Source organism: Camelus bactrianus, chromosome 16 (assembly GCF_048773025.1).
Source record: "Camelus bactrianus isolate YW-2024 breed Bactrian camel chromosome 16, ASM4877302v1, whole genome shotgun sequence".
Taxonomy (NCBI): domain Eukaryota; kingdom Metazoa; phylum Chordata; class Mammalia; order Artiodactyla; family Camelidae; genus Camelus; species Camelus bactrianus.
Window position 1 is genome coordinate 36,601,906 of NC_133554.1, and position 25,974 is coordinate 36,627,879.

At 43.6% G+C, this 25,974-nt stretch overlaps 1 protein-coding gene across 2 annotated transcripts in view; it reads left to right on the forward strand.

Moving 5' to 3' along the window:
• Positions 1-25,974, forward strand: part of MYO1D (myosin ID) — a 304,051-nt gene that overhangs the window by 90,232 nt on the left and 187,845 nt on the right. For both annotated transcript variants that reach the window (XM_010958323.3, XM_074343045.1), the window contains exons 5-13: positions 863-916; positions 2,097-2,192; positions 6,101-6,217; positions 8,055-8,258; positions 12,007-12,152; positions 12,238-12,352; positions 16,420-16,590; positions 20,067-20,137; positions 23,640-23,714. In XM_010958323.3, the coding sequence (XP_010956625.1) occupies positions 863-916; positions 2,097-2,192; positions 6,101-6,217; positions 8,055-8,258; positions 12,007-12,152; positions 12,238-12,352; positions 16,420-16,590; positions 20,067-20,137; positions 23,640-23,714 (1,049 nt within the window). The remainder of the gene's footprint in view (positions 1-862; positions 917-2,096; positions 2,193-6,100; positions 6,218-8,054; positions 8,259-12,006; positions 12,153-12,237; positions 12,353-16,419; positions 16,591-20,066; positions 20,138-23,639; positions 23,715-25,974) is intronic.

Here is a 25,974-nt window from a genome sequence, read left to right on the forward strand (position 1 = left end):
GGCCCGATTTATAGAAGATTCCAGTCAACACTTTCCTCTTGGGGACTGCCAGAGAGGTTGTGTTCACACTAATCTTGATTAGATTTGCCTGGTTATTGCAGTGAAGATTGAACTTGACCATGTTAAGTCTCCACCTTGGCTTGTGCTTAGATGTGAACTGACATGCCTTCTCAGTTCAGGGTTTTGCATCCCAGTCCCACCTTAGCAACCTTTAAGGCAGCACAAGGCAGTGTAATCTTTATGTTTGTTAACTTGAAGTCAGACTATTAAGGAAATAAGTGTTTTATCAGAGTCGGTTGAAAACGGACAAGAAATGCCAGTTATTATCAGTCTTTTTTCCCAAAATGTTTCATGGCTTAACTGTGTGTATATATTCAGTCAAAAGGATCCCCTGGAATGAACAGACACCTTGAGTCCTCTCTTAAGAGCAGTCTTTTTGAAGCTGTCTAAAGCAGAGGTCTCTATAGACAGGTCTTGCTCAACTGACTTTATTGCAGGATACGAGGCACTGCTCTTTGAAATGCCAGTAGACCCCGAGGAAGGGAATACTCCTTTCTAAACATTCCTCCCTGTTCGCCCCACTTCCAACTCCCTCCCCCTAAAAAAATCCCATCTTTAGGCTCCCAGTTTAAAAAAGACAAAATAGCTTCATTTTCAGAAAGTTTAAGGAACTCTGTTTTAAACAATTTAAAAAAAAAATTGCACAGAAAACCCGTGGAGAAGACCTAGTTTTAGGTCGGTCCCATCTATGGGGTCTGAGGACATTTCAGTGCACTGTTGATACAGGATTGCCTGGGAAAGTGGCTCTCTCATTTTGTTTTAGGAGTACATTCTCAAATTAATGTTTTTTTTTTTTTCTTAGTCTCGAGTGATTGTGCAACAACCAGGGGAAAGAAGCTTTCATTCTTTCTATCAGGTGAGTGAGCTCCTGGTACCCAGATCATCAATCATTTGCTCAGTTGCACGGAAATAAATGTTTTTATTCGGGGCTCCCCCCGTCCTGCGTCTCCATTGGCCCACAAAACATGACATGCACACGCATACACCCTACCCCACGGGCTTCTTCAGAGACTGAGCGAGCATGACTGTTAAAATGAGCTGGCAGGTGGGTAATCAGTCAGATAACCCCCTTAGCTGAGCACCCGCTATGTTTCTTTGCAGTGTAGGTACCAGTTTAATGACCGTAAAAAGCTTTTGAAATGGTAAATTCTGAATATGTTAAATTAAATTTTGTTTCATTTATGAATTGAAGCTGTTGTTCCCATTCGAAGGCTCTCTAGAGATGGGAATACAAATTCAGGTTATTTTGGTTAGGAAAAACAATTTTTGAAATCTAATAATTTTATCTTTTCAATAAACCAAAGCACCCAGTTTAATATAGAGAATATCAACGTAGTGCTTTCTAAATCTCATGCTCTGTATAAAAGGACCGTCCATGTTGTATTTGTGGTTTTTGTTAACAATTTGCCATTTTTCCAGTAAACTAGTTTTCTACCACATATAAAAGAGTTTTGTTTATTTCAAGAAACTGTCGCTTTTTCCCCACTTAGGTAAACATGTTAAACTTCTGTCTTTGTCCAGCAGGACAGTCCTGGTTACCCAGCTGTCCTTTCCTGAGATACAGAGACTGATGGGGAAGAGCTGTTTGTTTCCAGTGTGGTTCAGCATATGACTGGCTGCTGACATCTCTTAGTTCTGAGGCAATATTGACTTTTTTTCTGAATTTGAAACACAACTTTGCTGTCTGGATAATGAGGCTGCCAGTAAGCAGGTGACCATCACAGAGCACAGCCTGCAAAACAAGCCAAAGTCAAAGCAAGAGCCTTTCATGCCAGTTACGTTGTGAAAGGGCTAAGACTTTTTCAGTAATTGTCCACATGGCTGTGTAATATTTTCCATCACTGATGACATTGAAGCCATGTATTTTCAAGGTGAAAAAGAAAAATCTTCAAAGCTAGAAGCAGGAGGACCTAAGTGAATTAGCCTAGAAAGAGAATAAAATCTAGACTATCAGTAAGTTAGAATGTAGAGTGTATTGGGTTCAGTATGTAGTTTGATGTATTTTGCTAACTTACTTTTAATTAAATACTCTTCAGCTACTGCAAGGAGGTTCAGAGCAGATGCTGCACTCACTACATCTCCAGAAATCCCTTTCATCCTACAACTACATTCGTGTCGGAGCCCAATTAAAGGTAAAGGTTTCCTTTTTGACGTGATTCAAATATAGAATCGAAGAGCCAGAAAGGACATTAAATAATTATCTGGTCCAGCCTGCTGCCTTTAGGCAAATAAATGACTCTTTTATTCTGTTCTACTTTTAAAATTCTCGGGGAGGGAGATTCAACATATTTTTGACTCAACAACTTTGCTTCATAACCATTACTGTATTCTACCTGACAGGAAAGAAGTTTCTCTCCCATGATCCTGTGTTTTCTTTTAGTTTTTAACCATATTCCTTTTCATTTTGACACTATAAAAATATTGTTACAATTAGGAAATCCACCTCAAAAGAAGGTACCATATGATTTGGCCAAAGGCAAGTTGGCAAGACAAGAGAAAACTTAAAAGCAACTTTGGTTGAAAATGAGTATCAAAGATCTCCATTCAGTATTTTCTTCAAATACTGAGTTTGATGTATCCCGGAAATAGTTTTGTGACCCATTTCTGGTCAGCCTTCAAATTTTTTCCATTTTTCCCCCCTTCCTGTGCACGTAAGCCCCTGCTCACACAGAGGCAGATCTTTTTCCTCTTTTATTTCTAATTAGTTTTCTGCCATATGTGTAATTTCTACTAGCCATTTTGAAACTAGTCCTACTGATACAGTAATCTGTTGATAGTAGGGTATAAAACAGTGACTATAGGGTTACCCATTTTTGTTGAGGGAAAGGTATGTAAAGACATGAAATAAGTTATGGAGGGAAATAGACTAAGGTTTTACTTGTTCCTCGGATGGATGAGGTTATGGATACTTGCGTTCTTCTGCTTCTTCCATATTATTTCAGGTTGCTTCTATAGTTAAAAGTGCAGGGGGTGGGGAGGGTACAGCTCAGTGGTAGAGCACATGTCTAGCATGCACGAGGTCCTAGGTTCAATCCCCAGCACCTCCATTAAAATAAATAAATAAATAATGGACCTAATTACCTCCCCCATCCCCCAAAAATTCTTTTTAAGTTTGTTGCTTTTGTAGTTGGGGGGTGGGGAGGATAAAAGAATTTATAAAAGGAAAGAATCTAAGATGTGGAAGATGTTTTCTTTTTTTTTTTTAATTTTTGCTATTCATCTTTAGTTAATTCTATCGCATTACTGGTTTAGCTGTATTTTTATTATCATGCATAAAAACAAATGATATTTAGGGTTTTGCAATTAATTTTCCATTGCTTGACATTTAAGTTGCATGATTTTTTTTTTACTTTTACAGTCATCTGAGAGCAGATGTTTGGCTGAAAATTAATTGAAAGCAAACAAAACAACAGAGGGAGACACTCCAGCTTTCTGAGAGTAGGCCCGAGGTGCTTAAAGATGGATAGAAGGTTGTAAAATCAACACTTAAAAAGCCAGCGACTGGAAATAGTCTTTTTAAATCAAATTATCTTATTGACCAAATGACTTTTGGCCAGATCATATAGAACCCCCACAGAAAGCAAGTATTTTTAGCTTTTTTCCTAAGCTGAATTTAGCTCAGTTTCCCTTTTCATCGAAGTTTTCCATTCCTATCCCTCCCCTTCCTTTTTTTCTGCCTCTCTAATAAAAACAGAGGAGTAATAGCTGATCATAGTCAAAACCTAAAATAAAGAAGAACCGGAAGGAAACAAAAATATACTAAAGCTCACCACTCAGAGATAATTATTGATAACAGCAGTTTATATGTATATATTTATACACGGAATCACACAAAATACTGAGTAAATAAACCTTTTATTACATTGCAATATAATCATTAATATCTTCCCTTGTAAACAAATATAAATTAATAGAATGACCTTAATAACTGTCAAGTATTGCACTCTGTATCAGAGAATTTTACTTAGCTATCCTAAAATATAAGACTCATGTACAATTAAGATATTCTGGGCTGCAGGTAAGGTAAGACCCAAATAAAAGTCTCCAAAAACAATAAGGAACTTAAATATCTCACTGAGAAGAAGCCGTTCCAGAGTCGGTTAAATCAATCTCTTAACAACATCAACTGAGACCCCGATCTTTGTTTATTTCTCTAACTTATAGTTCTGCCATCCTCCCTGGATTTGGCTGGTCTGCTTAGGTTGATTTTCCTCATGGTCCCAAAATGGCAGCAGCAGTTCCAGGAGTCACAGGCAGAGGAAGTGTCCCTGGCTTATAACCCTTGATAAGTTGGGGAAATCTCATGTCTTAATTGACCAGAATGGCATCGCATGCCCAGGCTGACCAGTCACTCTTTGGAAGTAAGATCCCTGAGATTAGTTTAGACCAGTGAAGATTTACCTCTGAGGCTGGGAGAGAACAGTCGTGAAGAACACATGCATTCAGAGAGGGGTAAACACATCAGAGCTCTAGTAGCAAGGAAGGAGTAGGGTTGGGGAAAGGCTGTTAGGTCAGAGGCTGACAGTTCCCCTCAGTAGGACATGTAGATTTTTTTTTTTTTTTCATCTGGTTTCTTTGCAATTTCGACATGGTTGCAGCTTCTAATAATAGTAATATCTGATACTTGAGTGCTATTCATGTGCTAGGAATGGGAGAGAGGCTGTATATAAATTCTCATTCAGTTTTCACAACAGCCCTGTAAGAAAGACCATTATTATGGCCATGGTACCCATAAGGAAATTGAAATTCAACAAGGTTAAGTGTCTCACTCAGAGACCTGGGAGGTGGAGGAGCTGGCCTGGCTGTGTCCTGGACATTAGAGAAACATGTGCGCATCAGGCAGAGAGGACCCTCCCTGCGCTCTTCCTTAACAGGTGAGCGTCAGGCCAGGTCTCTGCGTCCTGGCTGGAGGGGAAACTCGCCAAGGAAAGGATCAGGCCCTCTGCAGCTGCTGCTCGGGGAAAACTCCTAAGACAGGCAGTTACCATTGCTTTACTGTGAATTTCTATCGAAAAGCTTGTATTTCCAGCCTGAGGGTTACAGATCCTCAAGGCAGGTGATTAATCTGTGAAGCCGTGTCTTACTCTAGTCGGGCTGCTGCAACAAATATGCCATAAACGAGGTGGCTTATACACAACAAATGTTGATTTCTCACAGTTGTAGGGACTGGGAAGTCCAAGATCAGGGTGCCTGCAGAGTCAGCCTTTGGTGAGGGCAGGCCTCCTGGTTCAAAGACGGTGCCTTCTTGCTGTGTCCTCACAGGGCAGAAGGGAGCGGGGATCTCTGGGGCCTCTTTTCTAAGGGCACTCATCCCATCATGAGGGCCTCACCCTGAAGACCCAGTCACCTCCCAGAGGCCCCACCTCCTAACACTGTCGCCCTGACGGTTAAGATTTTGACATGTGCATATTGCAGGGGGAACACATTCATTCTACAGCAACCCCACCCCCCCGCCCCCGGTCCCAGTTAGCTCTGACATGCTGAATGTTTACTGAATGCTGGCAAAAGTGGCGTTCTAGTAGCAGGCTGTTTACTGGCTTGCTGAATGACTAAGGCAGGGCACGTTGCTTTGGGAACCTGCCCTTCCTCACCTGTGGAATAGAGAGCCTGACCGTACGAGTGTGGGAGTGTTGTTCCTGGACAGGACTAATTGTGGGACAAAAAGCCACAGACGACAATAGCTCAACCTGTGTCTTGGAGGCTCCCTCAGTCAGAGTTTCCACTTGTGAGCTCACATCCCACGCCATTTCCCTCACTCATCCCGGAGCTCCTCCAGGCCAGCTCAGGACCTGCTCCCTCGCCGAAGGTGCCAGAAAAGTGCCTGCTGCTTGGTTTGGGTGACAGTGGCTCTCATATGCAAGGGAGCATTATGTGTCTACCCCTGGGATCATCTTTATTTCCTCTGGTTACACATCATCCCTGGGTGACTTTCTCCAAAGGCATCAAGACCTTGGCTACGCTTGGATGTAGTCTCGTAATGTTTTGATCTTAATGCTTACGTGTAATGTCTGTGACCTAAGTTCCCTGTTTTCATTCCTAGTCGTCTATCAATGATGCTGCAGAATTCAAAGTAGTAGCTGATGCCATGAAGGTAATTGGCTTCAAACCTGAGGAGATTCAAACAGCATATAAAATTTTGGCCGCTATTCTTCACTTGGTGAGTGGGGACACCTCTCAGACTGCTTTGTCTCCCTGTGGAGACGGGATGTTCTTCCAGAAGGTTTTGGATTTTTCCCTGTACTTGTAAAAAGTGATTTATGTAGAGAAAATCTCTCTGACGTTTTGAAGAAATGACTATATCTCTAGTTGCCTCCATCGTTTCGTTTTGTCTTGGCAGATTTTTCCCAGCCACTGCAGGCTTTGAGACTGTGGCTTCAGTTCACTGTCTTCCTGCTATGTCAGACTTTGCACTGGTTAATGTCAAGGGTAAAAGAATTCCACGGTGATGTGACCACCGATGGTATAAGCTAAAATCTTTTGAACAGAGTGTATTTCTAATGGCACTTGAAATACAGAATCATAGGTTATTACAGCTAGAATTCAGATCATCTCGTTTTAGAGGTTGGAGTTGACTGACTCAGAAGCTTAGCCCATTCATTGCAGCCAACACCGTAGACCACATGGGCTGACTTAGGCTCAAGCTGTTTTCCACACATCAAACCCAAGTGAGAATTGAAGAGCCGTGGGCCAGAGTTCTTTCGTTACTGTCCGTACAATTACAGATGTTGAAAATATAATTAACATGTAATCTGGTAATAACCGAGTGACAACATGAATGCAGATCTGGAATAAAAACTACCTTTCACTTTACCGTGACAAGATCTAAACTCTAAGTGAATCAGAAATGTGCAGGGCCTACGTGAAAAATAGTAGACAGCAGCATATAAACACTATCTTAAAATAAGTGTTTCTGAGAGAGAGTATGGCTTAGTTGATAGAATGCATGCTTAGCATGCACGAGGTCCTGGGTTCCATCCCCAGTACCTCCACTAAAAATAACAAATGAGTAGATAAACCTGTTTACCACCCCTCCCCCCAAAAAAATTAAATTAAAAAAAAATTTTTAATTGAATAAGTGTTTCTGACTAGGAAGATTTTAACGTTCTCAGTTGTCTCATTCTTTCAACTGGTTTATAAATACAGTGCAACAATAATCTTTCAGAATCTGAAGAGGAATTTTGTTTTTCAGCTGACATAATGATTCTAGAATTTACCAAAACAATAAATATGTACAAAGACTGAATAAAATGTGTTAAAGGAGAGTCATAGGGTAAGGAGCTCAGAGGGGAGGAGGCATGACTAACTCTGCCAGGTTTAAAATGGTCATAAAAGCTACAGTGCTTTAAAACTCGTTGCACAAATTCAGCACCAGATTAATCAGATTAGTTCACGTGCTGGACACTTGGTAGATGGTTAATAAGTATTTATTGCTTATTGAATGAGTGGGATATAAATAGACTTAAAAACTTGGTGGAAACTAATACATAATAAAGGTGATATTTCAAATCAGGAGGAAAAGCCAGTTAGTGGAACTGGAGCAGATAACCATCTGAGAAAATAGATTCTTACTTTACGCCACATACCAACCTACATTCTCGGTGGGTTAAAAGCTTAAATGTAAGAAAAACCTGTATAAGTAATGGAAGAAAATGTTAAATATTCATATAATCTTCAGAGTAGGAATGATCTAAGGATGACACCAAAGAAAGAGAAACCCTGAAGCAAAAGATTCATAGGTCTGACTACATAAAAATGTAAAATTTCCATCCATCAAAAACATACTGGAAATTAAAAGATAGATCAGTGTCTGAAGAAGAAAACAGTGGATGAAGCACTAGGTTTTTATGTGTTGAGATATTAATGTATTTAGGACAACAGGGCTACAGACAAGGTCACTTTGAACTCTCCCCCAAATTGGCATATAGATCCCTGACGTCACGTTTCAGCATCTCGTTGCAAATGAGTGTCTTGTTTTTCTTCCTCTTCTGACACAGGGCAATTTAAAGTTTGTGGTGGATGGTGACACGCCTCTGATTGAAAATGGCAAGGTTGTGTCAATCATAGCGGAACTGCTGTCGACCAAGACGGACATGGTGGAGAAAGCCCTCCTTTACCGGACGGTGGCGACAGGTCGAGATGTCATCGACAAGCAGCACACGGAACAAGAAGCCAGCTACGGCAGGGACGCCTTCGCCAAGGTGGGAGCCGCAGCCTGTCGGCCTCGCCAGGGCTCTGGTGCCACGGTTTCTAACGTTGGGGCAGTCGGTGTTTCCACACAACACCAGTTCTCTGCAACACCAGCTGGGTGTCCTACAACGTAACTCAGTTCTTACACTGTCTACCAGAGGCAGTGTCAGATCCCACAGGTTAAGGGCTCAGCCTGCAAGATTGCTTCCCACCCCCGCCACACACACACACACACACAAACACACGCACGCACGCACACACACACACACACACACACACTTCAGACACTAGGTTATCACCAACCAGCTATAGGTGGGAAGTTCCAGTGACTTCTCCTTTGAATTCAATTGATTTGCTAGAGCAGCTCACAGAACTCAGGGAAGCATTAACTTACATCTCTCAGTTTATTAAAGGATACGAAAAAGCGTACACATGAACAGCTGGATGAAGAGATCCATGGGGCGAGGTCTGGGAGGGTCCTGAGAGCAGGCGCTCCTGCCCCATGGATTAGGGGTGTGTCACCCTCCCAGGGTGTGGATGTGTTCGTCAGCCTGGAAGGTCTCTGAACCCTCTACTTTGGGGACTTTCTGGAGGCTTCCTCATGTAGGCATGATCAGTTATGCACTCCATTTCCAGCCCCTCTTCCCCCTCTGGAGGATGAGAGGTGGGGCTGAAAATCCCAGGCTTCTAACCATGACTTGATGTTTCTGGTGACCAGCCCCCAAACAGGAGCCATCCAGGAGCCCACTCAGCGTCACCTCAGCAGGACGAAAGATGCTCCTGGTGCTCTTATCACTGAGGAATTTACAAGGGTTTCAGGAGCCCTGTGCCAGGGGTGAGGTCAAAGACAAATACCAGAACAAGAGACGCTTCTTGGGTTCTTACCACTTAGGGAATTACAAGGGTTGCAAGAGCTCTGTGCCAGGAACCAGGGGCACCGACCGCTGTATATTTCCTGTTATCTCACAGCCTGGTGTTGATCTCAGTTTCATTTTCAGTGAAGTTCTGTGACGAGGTGTCCAGTCGTTAACTGAAAGTACGCTAAGGCTTTTAGAAACAATACTGGTACTTTTTGACCATCACATCTCAACAGCACCCCCATGACAGCATCACTGCCAGAAAACCTTCTCAGAAAAGCAGAAGCCGATGGATCGGGAAGCTCAGAGCTCTTTACCTGCACGGCCCCCTTTCATGGAAGCCGCCTGATGGTCCCACTGCTTTCAGCGTCTGTGTGTGGTGATGGCGCCATGATTTAGCCACCATCCCCCTCTGGAGTCACTCCGCTTGTTAACTTGTTTCCTTTTCTTTCTGACGTATGCTACAGTCCTCGCACATCATTCCTTACATACCAGGGCTTTTACTTCCGTTGGATGGACTCCCTGGAAGGAGCTTGCCAGGTCAAAGGACACACTGATTTTAAACTTTAAATGACTGATTTTACGGGTATACAGTGATACCTGACTGTTCCTTTAGTTTTCATTGCTAGTGTATTTAAGCATCCTTTCTTTTTTTTTTTTTTTTATTAACATGTTTAAATCTGTTCTGAGAATTGCCTGGGTGTACGTGTTGTACATGTTTCTTTGGGGCTGTTAGCTTTTTAATTGTCCATTTGTAAGAGCTCATCTCTTTAACCTGCTTGTCCGTTACCCTCTGGCGAATATTTTATTTTCCCAAGTTTAGATTTTTCTCTTTTTCCTTTTTGCTGATTGATTGGGTTGCTTCATTTTCCTTTTTTTTTTTTTTAAACTCTTGTAAATCTCAGGCTTAGTTTTTGGTCTTGGGAGAAATTTGCATTTATTGAAGTGCAGAAGAGAGTGGAGGGTTTTAAGCAGAGGAATAATATCAAGTTTGAATTTTTTAAACGCTTGCTCTGGCCTTAGTATGGGGAATTTTACGGGGTGGTGGGTAGGGCGGGGGTGGAAGCAGAGAGACCAATTAAGGGGATATTTCAGTAATCCAGGAGAAAGACCACGGCAGCTTGGACTAGGAAGGTAGTGATGGAAATGGAGAAAAGAGGGTGATTTGAGACAGACTGTACTTGGAAAATAAAATCCACAGGACCTGTTGTTCTGGGGAATGATGAAATCAAGGGTAATTCCTTGACATGGTCTGGCCCCAGCCCACCTCTGCTGTCTCCTTTCATGTCATGTTCCAGCCTCCTTTCTCCATGCCACCATATTAGACCTCTCTCAAGCCTTAACATTGTCTTTATCCCTTTATCCTTCCAGCCACAGGGCTCTGCACATGCTGTTTTCTCTCCCTGCTTTGCTCTGCTCTCCCCTCTCACCTGGTTAACTCTTACTCATCCTTCTGATGTCAGCCCACTTTCTCGGACAAGCCATCCCTGGCCTTGCTGAACACTGAAGAGGTTGAATTCTCCTCAGATCCCATGCACCTCATCTGTGTGTGTGTCTGTGTGTGTGTGGTTTTTTTTCCTTTACTCTACCCCCTGAGATCCTTGGAGACTGAGACAATGTTCATGTCACTAAGTACTGTGTCTCCAACAACCTGCACATCATAAGTACTCACCAAATATTTTATGAATGAATGAATTCCTAGATTTCTGTTGCTGTTTATTCACGGTTAAAAGTAGGATAGGAGCAGTTTCGGGGGGTGGGGAGCTCAGTGGTCCTGGCAGGACATACGTTTGAGGTGGCCGTGAGACATCTGAGTGTCGGCAGTCAGGCACGGGAGCCTGGAGCCCAGAGGGGAGGTCTGCGTAGGGATGGTCCATTTGGAAGTAGTATTATGTTACTGTTCTGTAGTGTTGGATGAGATAAGAGGAGATGACAGGGAATGAAGACAAGGAGGAACTCCAACTTGAAGAGGTTAGGGAGAGAAGAAAACCTACTAAAGGTCACCAAGAAGGAGCAGCCAGTGAAATAAGAAGAAAATTAAGAAAACAGGGTACCCTGCATCCCGGAGAGGAGGATGCTTTGAAGACAAGAGTGGGAAACTAGGTTGAGTGATGCTGAGTGTCCGAGTGAGATGCCCACATAGAGGTAGAAGAAAGTTTCCACATAGAGGTGCTGGTGGTCCTTGAGCCATTTCAGTGGAGTAGTGGGAGATGAGGGAAGACTGGAGTGGAGGGAAGGATAGCAGGGAGGTGAAGAATGGAGGTGATGTGTATAGCTGTATATAGGTGAGGAGGGTGGGAGCTGCAGGGGGATGTAAAGGAGAGGCTTTGTAAAGGTGTGACATTGCAGAGCACGCTGGTCAGGATGTGAATGAGTGCGAGTGCATGGTGCCTTTGTCCACATGTGTGTTGGTGTGTGTGTCCTTGTGCACAGGATGTGGTTCTGATTCTCAAGGAATTTGAAAGGGTGACCTTCTGGTTCCATTATAAATCAATGTTGACATATACAGAATCCACAGAGCTTTAGTGGAACATGGAACTCATTGGTTCCCTGCTTTTTATAGTTGATGAGATTGACATAAAGCCATGAAGTGACTTATATGAGGCTGTGGGCAAATTACTGGTGTCGTGGGGCAGAGGGACACACCTAAGGAACGCTGTTAGCCTACAACACTTGTAGCGTCCGATGATAATCTTGTAAAAAATCTAAACCATTTTCTTTAGTTTTGCAGACATCTTGTGATTTTTTTTTTTTATGCTCTGCATTTCTCGTTTTTCAGCTTAGGGTAATGACGGCTACACTACATGGTAAGGAGGAGGTCGCTAGGAATTTAAAACTTATCTCAGATCCAGAGGACTCATTTCCAAACAGGCAGGGATTTACTGTGTCATTTTCCTCACAGGCTATCTATGAGCGCCTTTTTTGTTGGATTGTTTCTCGCATCAACGATATCATTGAGGTCAAGAGCTCTGACACCACGACCCACGGGAAAAACACGGTGATTGGCGTCTTGGATATCTACGGCTTTGAGATCTTTGACAACAACAGGTAAACCAGAGAGGACACTTAACACCCTGTTGTTTATTTTTTATTTTTTAACTTGTTTGAGCCTAGTTGACCCCCTTTCTTGCAGCTTTGAACAGTTCTGCATCAATTACTGCAACGAAAAGCTCCAGCAGCTGTTTATCCAGCTGGTCCTGAAGCAGGAACAAGAGGAGTACCAGCGGGAGGGGATCCCCTGGAAACACGTGAGTGGCCTCCTGCAGGCAGTGTGCGTCGCGTGTCCGTGGTCTTGTCCGGTCTTACCGTCTTAGGTGTGTCTTCAGACCCTCTTCGGTGCTTGAAACACCTACACCTTCGCTTGCCTTTCTGAGATAATGTAAATACCCAGAGTTGATAGCTGAGATTTCTCTGATTTGACAGTCACCCTCCCCCCCCCCCCGCCACCGGCTGGTGACCAGAAAATGCCGAGTTAAAAATCAGTAAACTTAACATTTTCGCTTTATAGCTGATCCCATGTGGGCTTCTTGATTCACATATATCTCTTAGAGTTTAGCATCATTTATAGGTTATTCAGAGCAGCAACTTTTGCCTGACATTGGTTGAACTTTGCTTCCAAGTTGAGTTTCTTCTCCCTCCTTTTTTTTTTTTTTTTTTTGTAAGCCCAGTGGCATTTTCTTGTCTTTAGTTAATGAGGTCCATATTCTCTGAGGCCCAGGCATGGAAACAGCTGTATTAACTCTGATCTCCATTTCCTTTCCTTTGTGCCGCACTCCAGGTATCACCTCTCTCCTCATGGCTTTTTGCGAACTTTAATGTTTGTCCGTAGTCTGGTCAGACAGAGCCGGACAGTAGGACTGGGTAGCCAGGGCACAGTGCCACAGATCACAGCTAAAAACATGACCACGAGACCTCCTGCTCATGACAGCAGTGGGACCTAGTAACTTTCTTTGAAATTTGTATTTTTAAAGAATTCTTAGAACTGACATGAAAAATACAGAGACTTCTGAGTTTCTGTAAGTTTTGTGTTTATCCTTTTGCCAAATAGTATAGACAATAAAAATAAAAGCCAGTATTTGTTTTTGATAGCCAATGTAATAGCAGTGAAAAGCTATTTGAATTGCTACATTTAAATTACTTTTATATTCCTTCCTACCTCCTCCTTTCTATCTCCGCTTGTCTAGAACAAGAGAGCGGTATAATGAATAGCTTTCCTGCTTCAGATTGCTTCTTTGCCTTCCATCATGGGTTAAATATTAGAATACCACGAAAAATGTTGTTCAAGGATGTTAGTATAAATTTTACCTATTTACAAATAAGCCAAAGGGTGCATTATTACTTTATAATAGGACTACCTACAATTTTAATTGAAAGAGTAAACTCTCATAGTACATTTAAGATGTAATTAAATTTATATACAGCTTTCTTAGAACAAATCTGTTATATAATATACAATTATAAATGGGACTTAGATTTTTATAGCAAATTTAATCATAAAACTCATTATTCAGATATGGCTCAAAGATACTGGTCAAAAATACCCTTTAACAATCAGAATATGAAATCCCACAGTCATAGTTGATCAAGGGAAAAGTCAACAACTGCAGTAGGGTATTTCAAACATCTGAAAAAGGAGCAGAAGCCCTTTGCAAAAATTCTAGTGAAATCAACCAAAAAATATGTTTCCTAGAGGCAACAGACGGCTAACTCCCAAGATAACAGTTACTGACCACGTGCCAGGTCCCCAAATTAGAATCTCTATCCCAGGCAAGTATTTCCTTTAAAAATCCCATACTTTTGAACATAGTGATTAATTTTTAAACTTTTTTTTCATTATGGAAAATTTCAAGCATACGTAAGAGCAGAGATCACGGTATAACAAGCTCAATGTACCGATCACCCAGCTCTAACAGTTACCAGTGAATTGCCTGTCTTGTGTCATTCGTCCACCCCTAGATTATTTTGAAGCAAATCTCAGACATCCCACTATTTCATCTCTAAATATTTCAGTGTGTTTCTCTAAAAGATAAAGACTTCTATAAAAACCATAACTACAATACCATTATCACACCAAAAAAATTATCAGTAGTTCCTTAATCTCATCAGCTATCCAGCCAGTGTTCACATTTTCACATTTCCTCAGTTGTCTTAGAGTTTTGGGTTTTATTTGTACAGTTTGTGTGAATTTGGATCCAGGTAAGTTTCTTACATTGTGGCTGGTTGATAAGTCTCGCACGGATCCATAGATTTTATCCTCTCTCTTTCACTTCTTTTTTTTCCCTTGCAATCTTTTGTTGAAAGAACGAGTTGTTTCTTCTGCAGTTTCCTGCTGTCTGGATTTTGCTAATCCGATTCCCGAGGTGTCATCTAATTATGTTTCTCTGTGCCTTGTGTGTCCTTTACATCTGCTGTTAGATCTACAGTCTTGAGTGGTTTCACGGTCAGTGTTTTTCTGCCAGCCTGTTTCATAGGTGGTGTGTGAACGTCCATCAGGAGGTTCCTAATGTCTGGCTGATTCACTTTTACATGCTTTTGGTACAGTGGTTTACAAGTCACTTTTAGCTGCTGAGAACTTGACTCTCAGGCCCAAAGCTGCTCATTTGGAGTTGGGATGGGAGGCCCAGAACCCATGCCCCTGAGCTGTCCCATCACATCTCTCTGTTCCCTGCATCCCCCGAAAAACCTCCTGGGAATGTCAAGCGGCTAGAAGAACCTGGTTGGAAAACCATGATTTTAAGCGATGTTTGAAGGAACATCAAACTGTGAACTAAAAGTTCCTGGACTTTTCGGCAAAGACTAATCACTTTTAGGTTAGACAGTTGGAATTTGGGGAACTTAATTCTTTTGTCCTTGGGACAAAAGACTTAGTCTTTAATTCCATAGTCCCAAAGTCTAAGATTTCAGCTATTAATTTAGAGTTCCTGCTTTTTGAGCATTTTAAGAATATTTTTTCCCTAACTGGAAATGTAGTAAGTGCCCACAATGAAATACTAAGACCAGGGCTTCTCCATGTCTGTACTAACGTCTTGGACCAGATAACTGCTGTGAGCCTGTCCTGTGCAGTGTAGGGTGGCTAGCAGTGTCCCTGGCCTCTCCCACTGGATGCCAGCGGTATCCCCCTAGTCGTCGCCATCAAAAATGTGTCCAGACATTGCCAGATGCCCCGGGGGGGCAAAGTCGCCCTCTGTTGAAAAAATCCCTGATTTAGACAAACCAGAAAAGCATAAAAAAGAACGTAAAAGCCATCCAGTTGGCAGACTTTCAGTCCATGGAATACAGAGGAGGACTTGGAAGGCCAGGAATGGAGCTGAAAGCCAGAGCTGAATAGCTGGCCTGAGTCCTTGGATTTCGCATAGCATGGAACACGGACACACAAGACGCTGTAATAGTCTGTTGTGAGCGTGTCGATCTTACAGAAGGTAACAGAGACAACTCTAAGTGCAGGCGTCTCCTAGATGGGATGGGAAATATCAACACACAGGACTGAAATGCATGGTGACCTGCCCGTCTTCAAATGATGTGCAGCTTGCCTGAGTCAGGCCCGTGCGTACTTCCGTGGGGGGGGGGGGGGGCGGGGGGATATGTGTGCTGCAGGCTCAGAATAAACAGGTGTAGCGGAGGATTGTTAACACAAACCATGTGTGTGTTGGAGTTGCTAAAGAGGCAAGTTGTAACTCAGTTCAGCTTATGGAGGCAAATGAAAAGCTTATTCTTATCCTTGTGAATACTTGTATCTCAGAATTAATTTTTTTTTATATGGTACCCTGAAAAACTCTGTTAGTCCCATGGATGCTTTTTTTAAGTTTGGGGAAGCTGGAGGAGATGCCCTTTGGGATTTTAGTCACCCAGGGCCGTATAACTAAAAATGCAGGTTCTGCGTAACACCTTCACTTTGCCAAGTGAGAGCTCAAATAACACCTCTAGGTTATTTGTTGGTACTTAGTGGAATCTGGGTCTCATGGTTAACAGCAAACAGATGGGGGGATTGAGAGTCTGAAGAGAAAGGTTAGGTGCAGGGTATGGAGACAGGATTAAAACAAGAGTCAGGGATGGGAGAAACGTTATCTGCTTTATAATTTTTGCCTTGAGCTGTACTCACTTAAGACAAAGTGTTTTATGATGAAAAGTCAACAAATGAATTTTTAAAAAAGCCTCTGTAAGAATGTGTGCTCATTGTAGCATTATACCTCCCCAATGTTATTCGTGTGGTTGTCATCAAAGTAAGTTAAACTCCTGATTGACACGGAGGCGTTGGTGGTGTGCCTGTTCCTGGTCGCTGTCCCCTCTGGAATTGCCTTCTCTCTGTGTCCTACAGATCGATTACTTCAACAATCAGATCATCGTGGACCTGGTGGAGCAGCAGCACAAGGGGATCATTCCAATCCTAGATGACGCCTGCATGAACGTGGGCAAAGTCACCGATGAAATGTTCCTGGAAGCACTGAACAGTAAACTGGCCAAACACGGTCATTTTTCTAGCCGGAAGGTAGTGTGCATGATGACAGCTTCCTCTCGTTTTGACCTCTAAGACTTCCCTCACTGTCTGACAGAATTAACGATTTTATAGATTGGGTTGAAAGAATGCCCACTCGACGAAGAAAGACCATCAGCATCCATGAAGTGATTCACTGCTATGGACAAGTTCTGACGAGACTGATTAAAAATCATAGCGTCCACGAGAGGGAGCTCTAGACTATTTGATTTGCTAGAAATAGGAAAAAATGAACATGATTCTTTAGAAAGCATGATGTCATTTATAACCAATAGGTACAGAGTCCTTGTTCCTGTGCTAGAATTTTGCTGCTGCATCTGATAATTCTGGCACTGAAATAGCTTTTGTCCTTGACTTTTTACTGTAATCCCCCATTATAAAAATACTGTACATGGGCTCTGCTGTGGTTTCTCAGACTCTGTGACTTTCTTGAAAACAGAGAAATTCTAGCTGTAATCCTAGCTGTTGTAAGGAAACTTGATCCTTAAATGAACGGGTATCCTTTGTCAGTCCCTGTTTTTCACATTCTAAAAACATTCTCAACAGATCACATTGCCATGATCATTGGTGGCAGTGGAGGTTGTCAGACCTTTGCCGAGCCTTGGGCCTTGCATGTAGTGTGTTTGCCATCATGCTTGTCCTAGGAGAGACACACTGCCATCCCCAGTAGTCCCTTCAAATACAGGCTGGTCCTGCAGCCATCAGCTGAAGGAAAGACAGGCCCCATGCTTCTTCACTTCCGTAAAGAAAGGGGCAAACATTTCTGCTCCTCCGTAATTCCATATAAATCCATGACGCACTGTCATTTTTTAGCATGAATAAATCTATTTTCTAACTTTGTCCCTTTTGGAATTATGTAATCAGAGCAGTAGAATTCCACAGTTAACTAGAAGAAAGGACAAATCATCAAGTAATAGATTACTGGCTGAATATTGACTATAGAACAGTTTATTTCTAAAATACCCTCCGTGGCCTATTACTGAGAATTAACTTGTAGCCTGCTATAAGTTGGCTTTCAGATACTGTGGTCTGACCTTTGACATGAGCGTTCTAGCTAGAGTTAGTCTCTCAGTCATTCCCCATGTATAACACAAACACTTAACAAGTGACTCTCCTTTTCCAGGTTCAGCCTGGGTGCTGGGGACAGAGGAGTGAGCAAAGTTAGAAGCCACTTAAATAATTCTGAGTGGTGCTCTGAAACGTGGCATACTTACATGGGTGAATGTCCCACCACCTCTGAGGGGCTGGTTATAAAAGTCCCTCATCATCACAGTTCAGGTTTTGGAGACTTGCCTAGATTGTGCCCACCAGATGCTAGACAATCCGTGTTTGTCAGATTGAGTTGGTCACGATCATACCAAATAAATCTTCTGAAATACTGAATTTTAAACTGAAACCGGCAAGGCTCCACTTTACTTAAGTAAATAACTATGATTCTCCCGTGAGAAATCACCTCATTTTGCTACGTTTCACCTTGGCCATTTCTACACTTGAATTTATCAAACCACTATTCTGAAATACAGTTTCATATTTAACACAGCAACTGTACATGGACTTTTAAGCAGTTGCCACTGACTTGATAGGAAATGCTAAATAGTAATTTGTCTGTGAAGATGGAAATTGTTTTCTTTTCCTTTTTCTTTTTCTTTTTCTTTTTCAATATGGGAGCACAGGTTTTCCCAGCTCTAACCCAGGTGTCTCCTGCCTTTCTCAGCATCATCCCTCAGACAGATCCTGAGATGGAAATTTTTTGTGTGTTCTTTTCTGGGATTTTTGCCTTATGAAGGAAAGAAATGAAATACCCAAGCTGTTAGGATGTTTTCATCACTGTGAATCTTTCTGTTAAATCAGTGCTCTTATCGTGCATGTCAAACTAGGTATTATCATTTGGTATCAGTTACTAATGATCAGCCACTGTCATTGACAGGTTAAATAAGAGGTTTCTGGCTTATAATTATTTAGGGGCTAAATTTTTTTTTATGCATTTAAGTTACGGAGAGGCAGGCAGATGATTCAATAAATTTGAAAGAAAGAAAAATTGAAAGCCTTCTGTGCTTAGATCAGTGAAGACTTTGCCGTATCCAAATGTAAGAGTTATTCAGTTACTATAGATGTCTCTTGAGTCTTTTTCCTTTGGGAGTTTCCAAGTAAAAGGGGTGTTGTAAAAAGTGGTTAATGAGAGAGAGAAGAAAGAAGAATTAAATATTTTGCAGACCCCTCTGCATGTTAGACACTTTGGTATCCATAGTTCATTTAACATCCAGAACAACTCCCTGAAATAAGTAGTTACTAAAGGAGACAGTGCACGTGGATGGTAGAGCCAAGATCTGAACCTCAGAAGCCTGACGCTTGCTTCCTGGAATTACTCACTTTTTGAATGAGTAGACTGATTATTCCTTTAACAGTCCCGACATCCACGTAGAACCCGCCATCCTGGCTGGGGTTAGTCGTCATGTAACACTCCAGGCTAAGTGGCCTTTGTATGTAACCGTGCTCAATGCCTGTGGATTCTTAGACGTCTGCTTTGGAACCTGTAGGGTATCGCGTGATCCTCCACAGGGTGGACAAAGAATCTAGGTGCTACTGTCATCAGGAACTTGCAGGAAGTCGTAAGAGTCCAAGGGCTACGTAAACACCACCTTTCCATCAAATTCCTCTTCAGTAAGAAGCAGCTACAGAAGGTTGATCTTCTGTGAAATGATAGGCCTGGAGTCCCAGGTTAGCGGAAGATGGGCGAGCCAGGCTGTGGTGTACATAGGAGAGAACAGGCATTGCGTTCGGTCCCACAGATCCTTCCCAGAGCTACCGCTCACCAGCTCCATGGCCTTGGGCTGGTTACCCAGCCGGTTTGAGCCTCCGTTTCCATGTAAGCACAGGAGAGCCCATAATGCTTCCTTCAGATATCAGGTGTGAGTGTTGAGCGAGATGTACATGCTTGGAGACGGCACCCCCTCAGCACGGGCCTCCTTCAGCTCTGTCAGTCGGGGGAGGCTGGGCTGTGGGTTAAGGTGGCAGCCAAGGTTTAAGTGTCATGGACAGTACAAGTCTGTTTCCCTCGCAGGGACCCAGTTCTTCTTCCTTCTGGCTCTTCCATCCCCTCAGGACTATTCTCTACATCCAGCTGGTGGGAGGTGAAAAGAAAGTACAGAGGACAGTCAATCATCCACTCCTTAGGAGCTTTGGCCTGGAAGAGCCTCACCTCCCCTCACCTGCACTCACCTACTATTGCCCGGAACTTGGTCATTTGGCCATTTCCAACTGCAAGAGTGGCCGGGAAATGAAGCCTGGCCATCTGGACTTCCGGGGAACGCTCATGGTCTTTATGCCACATTCGCCAAATTAAGCCCTGCATACTGTGGTTTCATTCATAATGATATCGTGATTTGAGACATTCTCATCATTTTCTTTTAAGTTGGAGGAAAGTGAAAATGTGCCGTTATCAAAACCATCTCCTTGTTGATTTTTCTTAGCTCTGCGCCTCGGACAAAATCCTGGAGTTTGATCGAGATTTTCGAATCCGACATTACGCCGGGGACGTGGTGTGAGTATCTCACTCTGGAACCTGGCGTGATGACTTGCATACAGCCTCACTTTAGAAAACATAATCAGGAAAAATATAAACTGTTTTCCTATTCATCTGCATTTTTTAGCCGTTTCTCATGCCAGTGTATTTTAATTTCTGCACTCAAAACATTGGCATCGCATCACTCATCCCTTGCTTTTCAGACATTTATTAAACGCACACCATGTGGGCGTGCACAATTCCTGGCATAGTTGGCCCTCAGTCTAAGTCAACTGATGGATAAATAAACCTCGAGAGTACGTTGAGAAAGATGGATGACACAGGCCTTACTCTGAAGACGCTGACAGTTTAGTGGAGGGTGCAAGCTGATACACGATAAGTCGCTATAGTGAAGAATGGAGAGGGTTAAACTGGAGACACACAAGACATTGTGGGAACTCTGAGGAGGAGTTATTAACCCAGGGTGAGGAGTGTTGCCCCGTTTTCTGGAGGAACTGGTATCCCAGCTGAGTCCTGAACGTAAAAGAGGCTTAGTCAGGGGACAGGATCAGGAAGAGGAGACGGAGAAGACAGGGCATTCCAAGCAGAAGAGACAGCAGGTATTCGGGCCCCGAGGTGAGGGTAATCATTGTATGTGACAAACTGCTAATTAACTCTGTGAGCAAAAACCAGTTTTACTGCAGTATTTTTCAAATGTTATTTGGAAACGTAAAATTCTCATAAGCTACATTTTCTGGTTACAATGCAATAAAGGTAGAAAGTGGTAGGAAAATAATAACAAAAAAAATACATATATATACATATATATATGTGTGTCTGTATATATATAAACTACCTTAGCATTTTAGTTTCCTAGGGCTAACATAACAAATTACTGCGTGTTGGTGGCTTAAAGCAACAGAAGTTGATTCTTTGACAGTTCCGGAGGCCAGGAGTTTGAAATCTAAGGTGTCAGCAGGGCACACTCCAGAGGCTCTAGAGGGGGAGTGTTCCTTGTTTTTCCCAGCGGCTTTCCTTGGCTGGTGGCTGCATCACTCTGATCTCTGCCTCCGGGGTCACATTGCCTCCCCCTCTTCAGTGTGTCTGGGTTAAATCCTCCTCTGCATCTGTCATAAAGCTACACTTGGATGGCATTTAAGGCCCACCTGAGTAATACAGGATAAGATTCTCCTCCCAAGATCCTTAACATTTTCTCATCTTGTACCATGTAAGGTAACATTGACAGGTTCCAGGGAGTTTGACATGGTTGTCTTTCAAGAGAGGCATTTCCCCCTCTGCTACGCTTAGATGCTCTGACTGTCCACCGAACCCTGCTCCTTACCTTGCTTTTGTTTGAAGTCCCCTCTTTTCCTTTCTCCTCATTTATTACATTAGGAATTCTATTCACATAACCCATTACAGGAAGAGAGTGAACAACTGCAACAACAAAAAAGCGAATGATCGTCTCCGTAAATGTCAAAAAGACATTTGAAGAAATGTTAATAGCCGTTCCTGATTTAAGTTAAAACTCTAGAATCATAAAATAATATGGCTCCAAATTATCACCCCATCTGTCAAACTAGCCGTTAAGGCTGGAATGGCACCATTACCCACTTTTCCTGGGCCTGTTCCCAGGCCCCAGAACACTTTGAAGAGGGAAGACCCAGTTCTGTACAGATATCTGCCACTGAAATCCAGGCCCCACTCACAGGGCACTTCTGTGCAGCTTGGACTGGCTAAGTGCAGCACTGGACATTGGCCTTGGAGACCATGTAGGGCCGGCCCTTTGTTTTATGGATAAGAGAACTTACGCAGAGTGTGTAAAATTCTTACCCAAGGTCACACAGCAAGTTTATGGACTAGCTGAGATAATAATTAGGTTTCCAGACCCTTGGAGAAATATTTGATGCCTCAGATTTCCCCTTCTCTCCTTAAGCCCTTCAACCCTTTTCTAGACTTTTACTAAATATCTTCTTTGTGCACAATACTTTATAAACTATGGTCTCTGCCTACAAAGAGCTTTTCGATTAAGATGCATTCATACATATGTGATTGTATGTATATTTATTAACATATATATATACACACATACATTTATATACATTGATGCAACAAAAGATGGTTGAAAATAATTGCAATATGATTAATAACATGTGTTGTCAGAATTCAGAATAAGCAAATGATATAATGCTTCTAACTGTGTGTTTAATAGACGCAGGAAGGCAGATGCTGGTCCTTGGGTGCTAGGAATTATTTTTATAGGAAAAAGTGGGAAGGGTGCTAAAAATAAGAAAAAAAATTTCAGGAAATAGCAACTGGGCCCCTTTGACTGGAACGTGACCTTTTGGTGGCAGAAGAGAAGTAGAAATGCCTAGAAGAGCAGATTGAGACCAAATCGCAATGAGCCCTAAAGGCCCGAACAAGGCCTCTGAAGTCTGAATTGTATGGGTCTGACCGTAGATTAAGAGTCAGGCGACTTCAAGGGTTCAGTCAAAAGTGACCTGAAGGTATCAGGAAGAAGACCTAGGTAGGAAGGGGGCAGGGAAATCATTTTGGACCCGGTAGCCTTGAAGTGCCCATGGGCAGCGCAGCCCGAAGGAACCTTCTTGCAGAATTAAACGGGTAAGGCTGAAACTTTGGTGAGGGGTCAGGGCTGGAGAGCTGACAATGGTCTATACTGGCGGGATTGTCAAGGAAGGAAGCACAGACAGGCAAGACCGGAGAGCTGCAAGGAGCAGCTGCGTCTAGCGTTACTGTGTCCCCAGCCTCCTCTTAGCCTCAGTCGTGGGGAATCCTAGGTTACTGTTATGTGCACGCACACACACACACCCCCGCAGTTCACTCCCCTTTGAGACCATGCCCGGCACTGCCGCAGAGCAGCCCCCATTCCTACCTTTGTCACCAGCTGCAGTTTTAGCTGGACCTCCAAGACCTTACTCATGTCCCTGCCTCCGAACCATGAGTCCTGACCCCCTCATTTCCTCTCAAGACCTCCACGCGTGTGCCTGCTGCCGCCCCTTCGCTGCACCTGTTTCCCTTGTGACCTGCCTGCCTCCCTCTCCTCTGCATATCCAGCTCTCACTGTCCTTTCCAGTTCTTTAGGACTCTTTTCTCCCACCCTGAGCAGTGAGCCAACCTTAGGCGAGCCCTTTGACCTCCCTACAGCTGAGACGGTTAGTTCCTGTACGTTCCTGTTTTGTTTTTATCTTAGGAATGCCAGATGATAAACACAGCTGTCTTTTTAAAAGGCATCTTCCTGAGGTAAACAACAAGCCAGGCGAAAACGGTGATCTTAATCGTAATGAGGATGTTGGGGTTTGCGCTCCTCCAGAGAAGGAGAGGCAGCGAGCATCCCATCTGGGTGGCAGGCAGGTTTGATGTTCTTTAACTCAGAACTAGGTGGGCAGCATCAGCTTTAGAGATGACTGGTGCATAAGTTTTTGCAGTAGAAGGGCTTGTAGACTTCCAGAAAAGCTTAGAAGTGGCTCTTCCTTGGTGAATAATGTGTTTTCTCTTGTGTTTTTTTTTCCCCCTCAACTAGCTATTCTGTCATTGGTTTTATTGACAAAAACAAAGACACTTTATTTCAAGATTTCAAACGCCTGATGTATAACAGGTAGGATTGAAATTGTATTAATTTTCTTCATGGTAAGCTCTTTGACATACGTGTTGCATAATGTGTTTGCAGGTGATTACTTTTATGTGACCATTTTAAATGTTTCTGGCAGTTTTTCTAGTTCTGCTGGATCATACTTACTGAATGAGATAATAAGTTATTTTATGATGATAAAACCTATAAACTTAGGGCAGGGACCCTACTACGAATATGATTTTCCTTGATTTCCCTCGGGTTGCCGCGGTTTCTCTGTTCCCTGCTGCCATCCTTCCGACACCCCCTACCAGTGTCCTCAGCGGTGATAGGACAGTGTCAGATCACCTCTGTCCCAGCTGAGAGCTTCACACACTCAGGTTCCCACTGTGTGTCTTTGGCTACAGCTAAGGGACCACCTTGATATCAGAGTGGCATCTAGTGTCAGTGGCAATAGGTCCTGGGTGGACAGATTCGTCTCACAATCCAAGAAAATGTGAAAAAGCGGTAAAGAAATAAAACTAGCCAAAGGACAGCAAGTTCACACCCAGTACGGGTAAACTTCGGAAAGAAGACCCGTGAAGGAGAAAGGCTTCCTTGCCAGCTGGTTCTTTTTGGCTCAGAGAAGTGTTGTCACTCACGTATTAAGGCTACTCAGTTGGTTGATCAGTAGATCATCAAAAGTGTAGCAGGCACCTCTGAGCCTCACGTGTGCCTGTGCTCTCCGGATGCAAAGCCCCTGCCCTCCTGAGGTCTGTTATTCTAGTGGAGGTGACAGTTAATGAACAATAAAACAATGAGCTTTCAGGTAGTGACAAGTGCTGTAGAGAAAAAATAAAGTAGGCAAGAGAGATGGAAGGGTGTGGACCGGCGGGGGCAGGGGAGGCGTTACAGACAGCGTGGTCAGAAAAGGCGTCTCCAGAGAGGTGTCGTTGGAGCTGAGACCTCCGAGAAGTGAGGGGATGAGCCATGAAGCTGAGGGAGGGAGCGCTCGGGCAGAGGAGAGCTGGTCCCAAGGCGCTGGGGCGGGCGCCGGCCTGGGTGTGTTGAGGACGGCAGGAAGGCCCGTGTGGCTGGAAGCAGGGGAGGGGAGAGTGACGGGGATGACTTTGGAGAGGTCAGCAGGGCCTGGCTCGCCACGAGTGTGAGAGCCAGAGATGGAGGGAGACCGTTGGAGGGTGTGGTACGACGTGATCTCTATTCTAAAGACGCCAGCAGAGCTGCTGTGTAAAGACAGACTGTGAAGGGCAGGAGCAGGCGTAGGGGGGCCGGTGAGCAGCTCGTCGAGTAATCCAGGCTGAGACCTGGCTGGTGGTGACCGAGGCAATGAAAAGTGGTCCAAGCAGGTGCTACTGTGAGAGTAGAGCCCACAGGCATAGCTGATGGATAGGACGTGTGATGTGCCAGAGACAGAAATCGCAGATGGTGCCTGAGCAGTGGGGAAGGGGTGCTCGGTGTCTGAAGACAAGAGGAGGCGCTTATTCGTGGGGGGAAATCGAGTTTACTTTGGATACGTTTGGCCGGAGATGCAAACTGGACATCCCGTTGAAAATGCTCAATAGGCGACCGTATGCATGCATCTGGAGCTCAGGGTACAGGCAGGGCTAGAGACGTAAATTCACGGTCGTCGGCATATTGATAGTGTTTAAAGCTGTTGTCCGGGCGAGATTATCTAAGCTGAGCATGGCCAAAAAAATAAAAGAAGAGGTTGAAAGGTGAATCCCCCGAGACACTTCACCATTTAGAGTCAAGCAAAGAAGGAGGAGCTGGTAAAGGAAACTGAGAGCTTGCCAGTGACGTAGCGAGAAAACCAGGAATCTGGTGTCAGAGAGGCCAAGCCAAGAAAAATGATCAACTGTGTCATACTGTCAAGAGCAGAGTGATGTGAGGACCAAGGCTGGCCACTGGGTTTGCTGACGTGAAGGTCGGTGGGACTCTTGGCAACACTGGTTTCAACGGAGTCATGATAACTGATGTCTGATGGGAGGGGGCTCAAGAGAATACAGAAAACAAGAATGTGGAGACCTTGTGTTTCAATGGTTCTTTCAAGAGGTCTTGCTATAAAGTGGTCCATCTGGGTGGGTGTTGAAGTGGCTAAGAGCAGGGATGGCGCCATCATCACTAGACAGACGCAGGCCTTCTAGTGATGGGAATGTGGGAGGGGCCCACGCACGAGCTGCTTGTGGAGGGAAGAGGCTTTCAGAGAGGAGTTTCGGTGCTTGGTTTGTCAGGTAAGATGCACTCGTTTTGAGGGAGACATGAAAGAGTCTGGCATTGCTCTGTGTCG